The following is a 14715-nucleotide window of genomic DNA, read 5'->3' on the forward strand; positions in this document are numbered from 1 at the left end:
TGGGGGTGTTTATTGATAGAAAGGTGGTGGAGAAAAAGATACTTGAAACTAGCTATAAATTCAAAGGTAAAGGGTTCATTGGAAGTTGAAAGTAATTTTTTTTCTACTTTAACAGTTAAGGTGAATTTTGAGATAATTGTAGATTCATATGTAATCATAAAAAATGAGAATCCAGGAGTGATGGTGCATGCCTGGAATTCCAGCAACTCTGTAGGCTGAGTAGGAGGATCACAAGTTAGAGACCAACCCAGCAAATTAGCAAGGCCCTAAGCAACTCTGTGAGCCCCTGTCTCAAAATAAAATATAAAAATGGGGATGTAACTCAGTTGTAAAGCATCCTCGGGTGCAATCCCCAGTACCAATAAATATAATAAAATAAAATTGCTAAGCACCTCAAAAAGTTTTTGTTTGTGTGGGTTGTTTCTACCGATATTTATATGACTTGAAATTAACACTGAGAAAAATTTAAAAATCATCTATTAATTCATTTACCACAATAATAATTCCATTATGTGATAATATAATACTTTATGTGGAAAATAACTATGCCCCCCCCCAAAAGAAGCAGTAATGGGAAGAGTGGCATTGTTTTACATTTTTGCAACTCTCTTTAATGTCTGTCTTAATAAAAGACAGTTGAATTCTCACATCTGTTTTTTAATTCAATTTCTTGTAATATATTGTTTTGCTTGAAGTATTTGAAGAAAACCCAGCCTGACAGTTATTTAGTTGGAAAAGTAAGGAGTATTTTATAGCTTATTCAGAAAATTGTAGACATTCTTCTTTGAAATGCCACCACAAGATAACAAGTGATAAAGTCTTTTTTTCTTTTGTTTATCCCGAAGATGCAGGTTGGTTTTTAATTTTTCCCACTTTTTTTTTAGTGCATTATAGTTATACATAATGATGGGATTTGTTGTTACATATTTGTTCAGACACACAATATAACAATATAATTTGGCCAATATTACTCCCCAGCACTTTCCCTCTCCCTCCCCACCTCATAATTTCTTGGAGGTTAGTTGCAATGTAGAATCTTAAGCTACATCAATGAATCAATGAACTTCTTATACTGTTACACTGCAGTCCTTTAATCTGTCTTGGACTTGGAGTAAATGTTTTAGTCATACATGATTTTATAATATCATGTATTAGTCATTTGGAAAAAATTGGTTCACTGGATTTTGAAAGTCTTCTATAATGTTTCATTGTACAATACCAGAAAATCACATTTATTAATATCAACACTGATATCCCCAGAAAAGGCTTTAAGTAGTGGGAAGACTGTCAAACTCAAGATGGAAGTTTTCCAAAACATTAATTTTGCTTAAAAGTTTGAGTTTTTTTCCCCATTGGCAAAAAAATACAGTCTGGTGTTTTTCATGAAGTGATAATTGTATTTATTCCACTTTTCAGAAAATGCCTGTCAAATACCAAAGCTGAAAAACCATAGTTTGTCTCTCAGTCATGCTTTCAAATAAAATTATGTTCCCTTAAAAAAGCCAACTCCTAGTAAACCCTAAAGATTATACAAGCATACGACTTTTGGAATTGATCAAAATAATTAATTTGTCAAGGTTGCAGAATCCAAAACGTACAAAAATTTGTTGTTTCTACTCAATAGCAATTAACAATCTGAAAAGAAAATTAAGAAAACAATTCTATTTACAATAGCATCAAAAAGAATAAAATACTTAGGAATAAGTTTAGCCAAGGAGGTGAAAGACTTATTCACTAAAAACTACAAAACATTGCCAAAAGAAATGGAAGAAGACTGGGGAGACAGCTCAGTCAGTAGAGTGCTTGCCTTGTAAGCACAAGGCCCTGGGTTCGATCCCCAGCACCCAAAAAAAAAAAAAGAAAAAAAAAAAAAAGAAATGGAAGAAGATGGAAAGATATCCCATATTCATGGATTGGAAGACAATATTATTAAGATGATAATACAACTTGAACCAAAGTATAGATTCAACACAATTCCTATCAAAATTCCATGTTTTTAGAAATAGAAAAATTTGTCCCAAAATTTATGTGGAATTATAGGGATCTGGAATAACCAAAACAGTTTTGAAAAAGAAGAACAAAGTTTGAGGACTTATACTTTTCTAAATTCAAAACTTACTAGGAAGCTACAACAATCAAACTAGTGCACTATTTGCATAAGGACATACATATAGACGAATTAAACATTCATATATTTGGCCAATTTATTTTGACGAGGATACCGATACCATTCAATGCAGAAAGGCAATGTTTTCAATGAATGGTTCTAGGAAAACTAGATAACCTCATGCAAAAGAATGTTATTGAATCTTTAACTTCTACCTCATGTAAAAGTTAATTCAAAATGAATTGACAACCTAAAGTTAGAAGCTAAAAGTATAAAAATCTTTGAAGAAAATAAAATGTAAAACCTTTATGAAATTGAAAATGGCAACTATTTCATGAATACAAAACCAAAAGCATAAGCAACCTAAGAAAAAGTAGGTAAATTTGACTTCATCAAAATCAACAACTTCTATACACCAAAGTACACTATCCAAAGAGAAAAGACAACTCAAAAATGGAAGAAAATACTTACAAGTCACATATAGTTTATAAGTGATTGATATCAGAATATGTAATGAACTCCTGCAACCCCAAAACAAAACTTCAACCTATTTCTAAAATAGACTTGAATAGACATTTCTGCCAAGAAAATACACACATGGACAATAAGCACATAAAAGGATGCAGAACTTCATCAGTCATGAGGGAAATAGAAATCAAAATCACAATAAATAACACCCATTAGAATGGTTATTATCAATAAAATGTAAAATAACAAGAGTTGGAAAGGATGTGGAAAAACTGGAACTCTCATGCATGGCTGGGATTATAAAATGCTGCAATCACTGTGGAAAAGAGTTTGGTGGTTCCTCATAAAGTTAAACAATATTATCATATGATCTAGCAATCCTACTTCTATGTATATACCCAAAAGAACTGAAAGCAGAACTCAAACATACTAACACTCGTAGCAGAATTATTCACAATAATCAAGAGGTGAAAACAACCTAAGTGTGTATCATCAGATGGATGGATAAACAAATTGTAGTACTATTTATATACACATAAAATAGAAATATTATTCTATTCTAAGATGGAATGAAATTCAAATACAAGCTACAACATAGGTGAACCTGGAAAATACTATGCTAAGTGGAATAAGTCAAACACAGAAGCACAGATATTGTATGATTCCCCTTATATGAAATACCTAGACAAGGCAAATTCGTAGAGACAAAAAGTAGAATAGAGGTAGCGAGGGTTGAGAGTGAGTGGGTTGGGGAATCGATAGTTATTGCTTAATGAGTAGAGTTTCTGTTTGAAATGATAAAAAAGATGCAGAGATTGATGGTGATGATCTTTACATAACATTGTGAATGCAATTAATGCCACTTAATTGTGCATTTAAAATGGCTAAATGGTAAATTTTATGCTATGTATATCTTGCCACTGTTATGGAGTAAAAGTTTGTGTACCCTCGGAATTATGTGTTGAAACCCTAGCCACCAGAGTGTTAGCATTAGGAAGCAGGGCCTTTGGGAAGTGATTAGGTTTAGATGGTTTAGATAAGGTCACAAAGATGGTGACTGTGTGATGGAATAAGATGAGAACTTCCTCTCCACCATGCCCCTGTCATGTAAGGACACAGCGAGAAGACAGCCACCCTAAGCCAGGAAGAGGGACTTCATCATACCTGAACACTAATCTTTGACTTACCAGCCTTCACAAGTGTGAGGAATAAATATTTGTTGTGTAAACCACCAAGTCAATGGTATTCTGTTATAGCAGTGCCAACTAAGATGGTCATAATTTAAAAATATAAAGCTGATAGTTTAGCTTATCATTTTTCCTATGTACTTTTTTCTGGAGACTTCCAAGATACTTCAGTATATAATAGCAGAGCTTTATGGGTAATTACTAATCATTAAACTATTAATATGTGTCCTCATGGATTAAAATGCAATCAATATTTTTAATTGTTTATTGAGGCCATTTTAAAGTGAAACTGCTTGTTTTTCTTCTAGTATTTAGCAGAGGTGACTACAATAACAACTAGATGGCTTATTGCTATTGCATTGATTCTTACCATGTTTTAAAAGCAGTTTAATTCAGCAGTGATTTTGCAACATCAGTACAAGTGTCAATGCAATTGTCCCAAGACAAATCACAAGATTAAGAAAGTTATTCAATACTCCAAGTATTTCAGCATGAAATAAATTTATTGCCAAACATTCCCATTAAAAATAACTCTTTGATACTTATTTGGTGTTGAACCTGGAGAAATAAGGAAAATAGTAAGTTCAGTCACGTTTATAGGATTCATTCTTAAATGTGAGAAATGTAAAAAAAGCCATGAGTAATTTCTATTTTAGAAAAAAATATAAAATCCTTAAAATAACAGTTTCAAAAAAACATTTTAGTTAAAACTTAAAAATGCTTTCAAATTTTAAAAATTACTGCAAAATGATACAAATAGTATATACTTTTTATATTTTTGCAAGTGGGTAGTGAAAACTTGAGGATTTCAGAATAACAATTTAGATCATAATGAACTCACAGAGACAAAAGCAGATATAAATGGAAGGAGCCAGTAAGAATATGATAGATATACTAAGAACAAATTGAATTAATCTCTGAAAATGTACATGTTTAAACCCTAATCCTATTATTTATTACCTCAGTAAGATCTAAAAAACACAAGGATACAAAAGAACCATTTTCTATTAATTGTGAGAATGATGATACTATTACACATCATGTAGCATCTGGAAAACACTTCCCACTTCTGAAATCATGAGAGTTAAGAAAGCAAATGATGTTTTGGTATGATTATGAAAATAATCCTGATTTGGAGGACTCCTAGAAATGAATTTGAGATTCCCCAAGGTTGTGCAGATCATACTTTAAGAAGTGGTTAAAGAATATTCATTGCAGAATATTTGAAATTTGTAAGATAGTGTAGTAGGGACTAGAAAATAATTAAGACATGTTTCAAGAAACTCAAAGTTATTATTAAGTAGTATTCCATTAATTGTTCAGTCAGAGTGACGGTGCATGTGCTGGGAGGTCTGGAGCATTCTCTCAAGGACCCTTACAGCAGAAAACTCAACCCAGTGATTCTTGCCTAAACATCCTCTATGTTTTCTTAGCCTCTAGTCCCAGCTACCTGGGAGGCTGAGGCAGAGGATTGCTTGAACCCAGGATTTCAATTCCAGAGTGGATAAGATAATGAAACCTGGTCTCAAAAAAAGAACAGTTTTCTCATTTCAAGAACAGAAATAAAATAATAATAATAATACTAGCATTATTATTATATATTTTTAGATTATATTACAATTTATAATATGCTTCCATCAGTCTGTAAGCTCCACATTATTATCTTTCATGTGGATAGTGCCCTCGAGTTCCTGTTCTTGTCTTTTTTTTTTTTTTTTTTTTTTTTGTGCTGGAGACTGAACTTAGGGGTGCTTTACTAATGAGCTACATCCCCAGTCCTTTTTAAATTTTGAGACAGAGTCTCACTAAATTGTGGAGGTTGGCCTTGAATTTACAATCCTCCTACCTCAGCCTCTCAAATAGCTGGGATTACAAGTTATGTGCTGTGGCACCCACTGCCTGCTGAGTTTTGCTACACCATTGTTTCCCAATTTTGCCTGATCCTAGGAATCATATGAAGTTCTATTCACAAAAACAATTTCCTATGTCCCATCTAAGGAATTGAAATATCCAGGGATATACTGCCCTATGTACGAAAGTACAAATCTTGAAAGAAATAATCATTACTGATCCTTCCAGAATTGAAAATCTAGCTTATTTCCAGAGAACTGGATGTATTGTATAAATAACTTAGTAGCACAGGACAGAGGACAAATATGATTTTTTTTTTTTCAGCACTGGAGATTGAACCCGGGGTCTTGTGCCTGACAGGCAAGTGATCTACACACCGAGCTATATCCCCAGCCCCAAAGGTCAGTTTAAACAATGATAAGAGGAACAGTCCAAAGAGAACAAGAGTGTTTCAACCTACAGTCTAGTTTTAGAAATGAATTGAACATAACTTAAATATGTTATCTGCCATGTCATGGTTTTCTATGTTAATAAAACATTTCACAATCATTTAACTGTGATAACTAATTTAAAGGTTGCTCAATAATTCTCTTTATGATATAAATTACAATACATGTAAAATGCAGGAACATCTTCTAACTATGGGAGAACTAGTGTGTATTTAATAATAACTGTCTCTGGGTTAGGGCAGTTGGGGTAGTGTGCTGGTTTCTCTCCAAGATTGCATTCCTGTGGAGAATAACAAGGACGCCTGCTCTGCTTCACGGTGATGATGCATGTTGGCAAATGCAGTCTTTCAGCATTCCACAGTGGTCTCTACACACTCATAAATTTCTACAAAATTCCACCATTGTCATCAATTCTTCCTCAGTTCTGTAACAACAACAACAAAAACAAAAGTTTAAATACCATCCCTTTTTCAGTTTAATAGACATTGCAGTACGTGTACAGAGATCCAGAGATTTGCCAGATTTCCTGTCTATACTGCTCATGACTATATTGAACCTGTTAAAAACCAAAGAATCATTAAACAGAACCAATAATAAAATGAATGAAAACATCTAGATTTTATAACGGACAAAATTTTTTTAATCAGTGCGCACTGTATGTATGTATGCATGGAAATATCATGCTGAACCCCATTGATAAGTACATTAATATGTGTTAATAAAAAGTTTAAAATAAAGTTCAAGTATGTTCAAAAACTAAAAAAAGGACAAAAGTATGAACAGATTTTTACCAAGGAAAATACATAAATACCTATTAACTTATAAAAAGATGCTCAATTATTTATTAAAGGTAAATTAAAGCTACAATGAGATACATACCATTAGAATGGCAATAACCAAAAAGACAGGGTAACAAATGCTGACAAGGATACAGAAACCCAGGACGCTTATACATCACTAGGGGGGATATAAAATGGTACAGACTATTTGTTTAACAGTTTGGCAGTTCTTAAAAAGTTAAAATTGCCATACAGCCCTGCAATGTTAATCCTTTAATTTCCAAGAGAAATTAAAGTTTATTTCCACACAAAGACTTTACAAAGACTGAATATTTACAGAGGTCCTTTGTTAATATTCATAGGTAAATATTCATAGTAGCTTTATTCATAATTGAAAAAAATTTAGAAATGACCCAAAGCATCAACTTGTAAGCATCAACTTGTAGATGGATAAACAAAATGTTGCATATTCATATGATAGAATACTATTAAACCATAGAAAAATAACTTAATAATGATACATGCTACAACATGGATGAACTACAAAAACAGATCAGTGAAAGAAGTTAGTCACAAAGAAATACATATTGAATGAGTCCATGTCCATGAACTGTTCAACAAGGCAAATCTATAGAAATTTTAATAGTTTAGTGGTTGTCTGAGCTGATGAATGAGAACAGGGAAAGACTGAATATAGGGATCTTTTCAAAAAAAGTGATGGAAATGTCCTAACTTTGGATTGTGGTGATAGTCACACAACTATGTAAATTTACTGAAAATCACTGAATTCTCTTACAGATGCTATTTACTTCACTAAAACTAAATAATCAGAAATATTACTAAATAATTACTTTTTAGAGATTATTTACTAGTGATTATCTAATAATCACTATTACTAAATATTCACTAAATAATCAGAAATATTATTGTTTGAAATGAATGAAATAATCAACTTCTGTCCTGGTTTAAAAAATGTTATTGCTTTGGCTTTCAAATTCAGTATGATAGGCTCTCAAATCTTTGCTCTCCCAGGATTTGGGGGCTTCTATCATTTGGACCCAGGAAGCTTGATAATTTTTTTTCCCAATGCATTAGTATAACATAAAAAAACAAACAAACAAACAAAAAAAAACAACTATTCTAAATTACCGATCCCTCAAATCATTGTTTTGTGTCATGGGGAATTCCTAAAATGATCATGTTTTCATGAAAGAAAGCCAGACTGAAATTCAACTGAAAACTCTGCACTTGCTTAAATGCTATACCTCATAAAATTATATTTAAGTACTGTTATTCTACTAAAGAAACTGAATAAATAACAATGCACCATAGGGCTGTTACAGAAAGCTACAAAATAATATCTAAATACTATATGTTTGTATGCGTTCCAATTTCATTAATATGGAGAAGAAACTCGTAATATTTCTAAGTTGTTTTTTCACATTAAAATAAATTGCACAGAGGAGATAAAAGTTATAAATGGCAGATGTTTCTTGCAAAATTAGAATAAAGTCTCTTAACAGAAAACATAAAAGCAGCTCCAAAGTTGCTTTTGTATTCATTAAAACTCTTAGTTGCAAGGGACAAAAACACAACTTCAACGAGTTTAAGTAAAAAAGAGGATCGTATTCAATTACACAAACAGCAAAGGGAAGGGGGAGATGTACCCAGATACATCTCCATTTTGCTCTCACTAAGCATCTGTTTCATTGTCTCCAAAACAGCCTCTGTGCATGGGCCTCTTTCAACCCTAGTTCTAGGCTGGGTCCACCAAAACTTCACAAAGACAAAAGATCTTTTCTCTGCTGGCTCCACTTAAAACTCTGGGGAAAAACTGGCCAATCCAGCTGGTGGCCCATGCCACCTCTATTACCACAAGGGAGCAAAGCAGATAGCTGCTGAACACATAAATATACATGATGTTCACAACAGTATTAATTTCTAATTTTCTGTCTGGCTTCCAAATATAGATCACATCTTTTCCATGTGCATGGTAACCTTACCAATTCTAATGGCAGTTGTTGACATTCATACCATAAAAAATATTGTGCCTATTCTGTACAAAGTATTCTGCCAGCTAATCACATTTAAGATTCTCAGTAACCTGACAGGTAATTATAATTATCCTCATTTTTCAGGCAACAGTGATAGCCTTTAAAAGAAAACCACCTTGAAAGAAAATAATTCATTGTTCCTGATTGTGCCTGTCTTCCTTCCTTCCTTCCCTCCCTCCCTCCTTTCTTCCTTCTCTCCTTCCACCCATTCACCTCTCTTCCCTTCCCCTCCCCTTCACTCCCCTCTCCTCCCCTCCCCTCTCCTCTCCTCTCTCCCTTCCCTTCACCTCCCCTCTCCTTTCCTCTCTCTCTTTCTTTTCCTTCCCTCCCTCCCTCACTCTTTTCCTTCCTTCCCCTCCCCCCTTTCTTTCTAGTCCTTAAAGACCTCCCAACTACACTTAACTGCAATTATCTCATTTGTTTAATATTGAAACAAGGTCATTTTTATTAAGTTTCTCAACTCATGCTTTAGAAAGATTTTTGGGGAAAAAGCATGACAATGCATTAGGGTTTGCCCTGTAATAACACCTCTACAGACTAGTTTATGCAACATTTTCAAGGTTATAAATGTTTAAAATCCTCTGGAGTCTTTTTTTTTAATTGTTTAACATCATCACCTGGTGTCCTAATTTTCTTTTCCTCCCTGTTTAAAACACCCCGGGAAAATTTCTTTCTTTGTATCTCTACTAAAGCCCAAAAGATTTCCATCTTGCCTTATTCATGCAATAAATTAGTTTACCAAATGTTCGCTGGGCTGCTACCAATTGCTCCTTGCTACAGCTGGAGATAGCACTGGACATGTTGTTTACTGTGTGTTTCTGGGCATATAAGTTATCTCTTTAAGTTTTTATTTCCTCTGATAGTACCTACTTTATAGGAGTATTGGGAGGACTAAAAGAATTAATATACAAAGAATTGGCAAATACCAGATATTCAAGAAGTATTATCTGTTATAATTGTTCCCTTTAACAACCATACTTAAGACTAATATTTGAGCACTTATGGGCAATGATAACGAAGATTCACTCTCTGCCTTCACGAAATTTACCAATTGGTGCACTGGGCCGGATATTTTTACAGTTGAAGGGAGTTATATCATTAAAAAAAAGAAAAACGAAGAATTAAAAAAAAAAAAAAGAAAAGAAAAGAAAGGAAATGACCTGAGCAAGCATTGCCAAAATAGGGGTGTAGTGTAGGAACCAGGAAATGATAAAGACACAGCGAAAGATTTGATAGAACATCTTCAAAAAACAGTGAACAGGCCCATTGATCTGTGATGAACTTGAAATACTATTAGGAGATGAGAATGGACGTGTGAAATAAATACAAGATTGGAAGATTTGTGATGATGGTGGGTTTTGAGAGATGATTTGAGATTTTCCATTAGAGATTTTGAACAAAAGAATGACAGCCAAGAATGCATTTTAGTTTTCTAATGAATGTGCTTCACAAGATTAACCAGGAAATAGTATGAGGATAAGAACTGATTCAGGGCAATAATTAGGAGACTGCTTCAATAAATAGGAGTCAACAGGAACGTAGGCTTTGCAAACGGTAACAAACATCTCAAAACTAAATGCAGGTGCCTAAATACATCCGGAAGACGTATATAATTTTAAGCAAATAAAGAAAAATTTACTTTTACTAGACTTTTTTCTTTAAGGCGAGTACCTTATTTCATCTTTGAAAGTTGAGAGCGAAGAGGTAGGAAAGGAACAGAGGCGGAGCCCAGGAGAAAGGGGCGGGAAGGAGAGCCCGTAACCTCAGGGGGTGTGTGCAAGGGGCGGAGACCCAGGCGGAGGTGCGCGGCCGCTCAGGGATATCGCGAGAGTTGGGCGGGCCGAGCATTCGCAGCAGTCAATTCCCCCACCCTCCCGGGAGGAGCTGCCGGCCCTGGACTCTCCAAATTCTGAGCTCTCATCATGGCGGCGGCGGCGGCCGCGGCGGCCGTCGGGGGGCCGCAGCAGTCCCAGCCCGAGCTGCCCGCGCCGGGGCTGGCCCTAGACAAGGCGGCCACTGCAGCTCACCTGAAGGCGGCCCTCAGCCGCCCGGACAACCGCGCAGGTGCTGAGGAGCTGCAGGCGCTGCTGGAACGGGTGCTGAGTGCCGAGCGGCCGCTGGCCGCGGCTGCGGGCGGCGAGGAGGCGGCGGCGGCCGGCGGCGGGGGCGGTCCGGGGGCGGCCGAAGAGGAGGCCTTGGAGTGGTGTAAGTGCCTTCTGGCGGGCGGCGGCGGCTACGACGAGTTCTGCGCCGCGGTGCGGGCCTACGACCCCGCGGCGCTCTGCGGCCTGGTCTGGACAGCCAACTTCGTGGCCTACCGCTGCCGGACGTGCGGCATCTCCCCCTGCATGTCGCTGTGCGCCGAGTGTTTCCACCAGGGCGACCACACCGGACACGACTTCAACATGTTCCGCAGCCAGGCCGGGGGCGCTTGTGACTGCGGAGACAGCAACGTGATGCGGGAGAGTGGGTGAGTGGAGCCCTCCCCCTGGCGAGGCGACCCCAGGCGGGGGGCTCTGCGGGCAACCCTGCTGGTGTCGGGGGAGGTCTGTAGGGGGGAATTGGGAGGCGACCCTGAGCTGTCAAGGGAAGGGTGTGGGGGAGGGCACAGCCACACGGGATTGAGGTGACTGAGCTGTCAGTGGTGGAAAGAGGGTGGGGAGGACGGGAGAGCATATTTAGAGAACCGGGCTGTGAATTTTCCGCGAGTGATAGGGAGAATAGAGCCAGTTCGCGGGGTAGGAGGGGAGGGAGAAGGAAGGGGTACTTGGGGAATCTGGTATGGAGCTGTCAATTGTGTACTTGTGGGAAAGGCTGCAAAGCTGCCTGCCTGATTCTTGAGAAGAGACTTAGGAAGTGATTTGGATTGACTGGGAGCGGGGTGATATTGTGGACTGAATTGGGTCACAGGATGATGAGAGCTGGGGAGGTGGTCTTTAACTGCAGGAAAGGACGCGCGGGGAAAGGCTTCTGAACTGTCCGTGTGTCCGTCAGTATGAGCGAAGGAGCTCTTGAGCTGATGGGGGTTGAGGGAGGAGGGAAGGGGAGGGGCATGCATGAAAAGTGACTGTTGAGCTGTCAGTGGAGTATTTGTGTGCTGGAGTGACATCTAGAATTAGGGCTATTGAGCAGTCAGTTATTGAATACCCTTCATACCAGAAGAACAAACAAAACCTTGAGCAAATTAGAAATCAAGTGTTAGGTCTTCTCCAGTTAAGGCACTTTAATCACCAACTAATATGTGAACGTCTACCTAAAAGGAGATATTCAAATGCATCTTTGACAGGATCATACGTATTTGACAGTGATGCATTAGGTGTTGGGACTTGCGACCCTACAACATTTCAAAGTCTGTAGTGAGTCGAAGAGTTAATACATATAGGATTTTGGTTTGGGACATGATGTCAGTGTCAGGGAAAATCCTGAGATAAAAGGAAAAACACAGTGAAAAAGAGGAAATTTTGGCTGTCAGCAGTTGAAAGAACATTAGCAAATTTGTTATTCAAGTTTTTCGATTTTCAGGTCTTAATAATTAATGATAGACTATCCTTTTTTTTTTTTTTAAGAAATGATCACGTTTTTCTACTTTGAAGTACTTGAAGTACTGTTATTCCAAAATATTTTTACTTATTATGCACAAGTAAGGCTCCTTGGATGTTAAAAATAAGTGGGACACTGACTTACCCTTTAATCCACTTATACTTGAGCATAAAGTGATAAATTCCTTAAGTAGTAGCCTCGGACTTAGAGGAGGAAGAGGAGACTTCTGTGCAAAGAGAGTAAGAAAAAAAAAAATCTTCAGAATGGAGGTATTTTGAGCTTGCTAACAACAACAACAACAACAACAACAACAACTGTTGAGCCAACATTTGAGGTCTGGAAATGTATGAGTGACACTCTAAAAATATTTTCAAAGCTTAATGTTTGAATAATATTGAATTAGCTATTCACACAACTAAAAAAGTAAAAAGCAATACTATACTAAAAAGAGTTTGAAGTTTCCCTCCTATCTGCTTTCCTATCTGCCCAATTCCTTCTATTATTAGATTGTCTTAGAGTAAAATGAGGATAAATGTTTTCTAGTTTTACTGTCATTTTTTTTTATCAAAGGATAGCATACTTTGCACTGTTCTACATCTTGCATTTTCACTTTTCTTAGATGACTTTTCATATCAGTTAATTAGTGTTCTCATTCTGTTCTGTAAAAACTGCTACATAATGTTGATGCCATGAATTTGCCACTCTTGATTTAGTTATCTCTTGATGGGCATTTGAGTTTCCAGTATGAAATAAAAAACATGGTATGCCTGTCTTTTCCCACCTATGCAAGAATATCAATGTGATAAATTCTCAAAAATGGGATTTCTAAATTACCCTCCATAGACTTTTTACTAAGCAGTATATCAGGCTGTTTATTTTCTAGCAGCCTCATTAACAGATTGTTATTAAAACTTTGTTGTTTTTTTTTTAAAAGAATCCATCTATTTGGCTAAAAGTTGTCAAATTTTAACTGCTTTACATAATTTAATTCATTTAATGTTCACAATTTTGAGATTGTTGATGTTATTTTTCTCATTGTACAGAAGAGGAAAGTAAGGGCACAGCGTTTAAAGACTTAGACAAGATCACGTAGGTAGGAAGATAGGTATCCTGACGGCTCAATCACTTCTCTATACTTTTTTTTTTTTGAGTTCGTGTGTGTGTGTGTGTGTGTGTGTGTGTGTGTGTGTGTGTGTATGTATTCTGGGCTCTACCACTGAGCAATACTGCTAGCCCCTAAATAGCATTCTTATTGGTTCTTCTGTTCAATACTGTGTGTTTTTTTAAAAAAATATACCTCTCATTTTTAAAAAACTTTCTTCCTCTTCTTCCTTCTCTTTGAGGGACATTGTAACATAGGAGTTGGAGCACTCTTTACTGATTTTTAGACATTTTTACTTCTTGGACTAGGTTAGCATTTAGAAGACCCCCAAAGAACTTCACAGTAGGAAATAATACTGATTTTTCCCTGAATTTTGGAATACAGTGGTAATTATCATGTTGTCCTAGATGAGACTCTAATCTGATCTAAGTCTGATCTAATTGTGATGTTTCAGTGCAGGAATGTAAGTATGTCATTGAGTTTCTGTGAAGGTACTCACACAGATTTAGGGCTTCTTGTAGATAGTCCACATCCTGATCTCATGATATTTGCCTTACTGAGATTTCACAGAATTTATTTTTTCCTACCCTGTCAGCCTTCTATGAGTTGATACATAGTATTTTATGATTTATTATCTCCATCTGACATGTAGAGCTATTTTGCCTGTATGTATCATGTCTCCTTTCAGAAAGGGCGTGATTGAACAATAAATGGTATTGTGGACATGTGATTTTTCAGAATTTTTTCAGCATTTTGGGTTGGATAGAGTGATTCTTCTGTGCTATACACGTAATCTGCTTTAAGAGATAGATGGTGTTGGCCAGAAGTGCAAGGTAAAATGATGCCTCTGAAATCGTTTTAGAATTAGAAATTAATAAATTATCAGTATTCCAGTAGGCTGAAGCAGGAGGATTGCAAGTTCAAAGCCAGCCTCAGCAACCTAGTGAGGTGTTAAGCCACTTAGTGAAACCCTGTCTCAAAATAAAAAAAGGGCCAGGGATGTGGCTCAGTGGTTAAGTGGTCAATTCCTGGTCCCTGCTCCCAAAAATAATCAAATTATCACTGTGCATAGTAAGCAAAGATGAACTACCCTGGCACGGACAGAATTTATTTAACTTTTTTCATTTTTAAAAAAATTGCAGTATTCTGTCTTTTAAGAAGGGCTATACTTTAAATTT

The 14715-nt window shown here is 36.5% G+C and overlaps 1 protein-coding gene across 1 annotated transcript in view; it reads left to right on the top strand.

Moving 5' to 3' along the window:
* The first annotated feature begins 10755 nt into the window (after nucleotides 1-10755).
* Nucleotides 10756-14715, top strand: part of Ubr3 (ubiquitin protein ligase E3 component n-recognin 3) — a 230170-nt gene continuing 226210 nt past the window's right edge. Inside the window, 1 exon segment of the mRNA XM_047543181.1 lies at nucleotides 10756-11365. Within this exon segment, the coding sequence (XP_047399137.1) occupies nucleotides 10818-11365 (548 nt within the window). The 5' untranslated portion in view covers nucleotides 10756-10817.

Source organism: Sciurus carolinensis, chromosome 3 (assembly GCF_902686445.1).
Source record: "Sciurus carolinensis chromosome 3, mSciCar1.2, whole genome shotgun sequence".
NCBI lineage: Eukaryota > Metazoa > Chordata > Mammalia > Rodentia > Sciuridae > Sciurus > Sciurus carolinensis.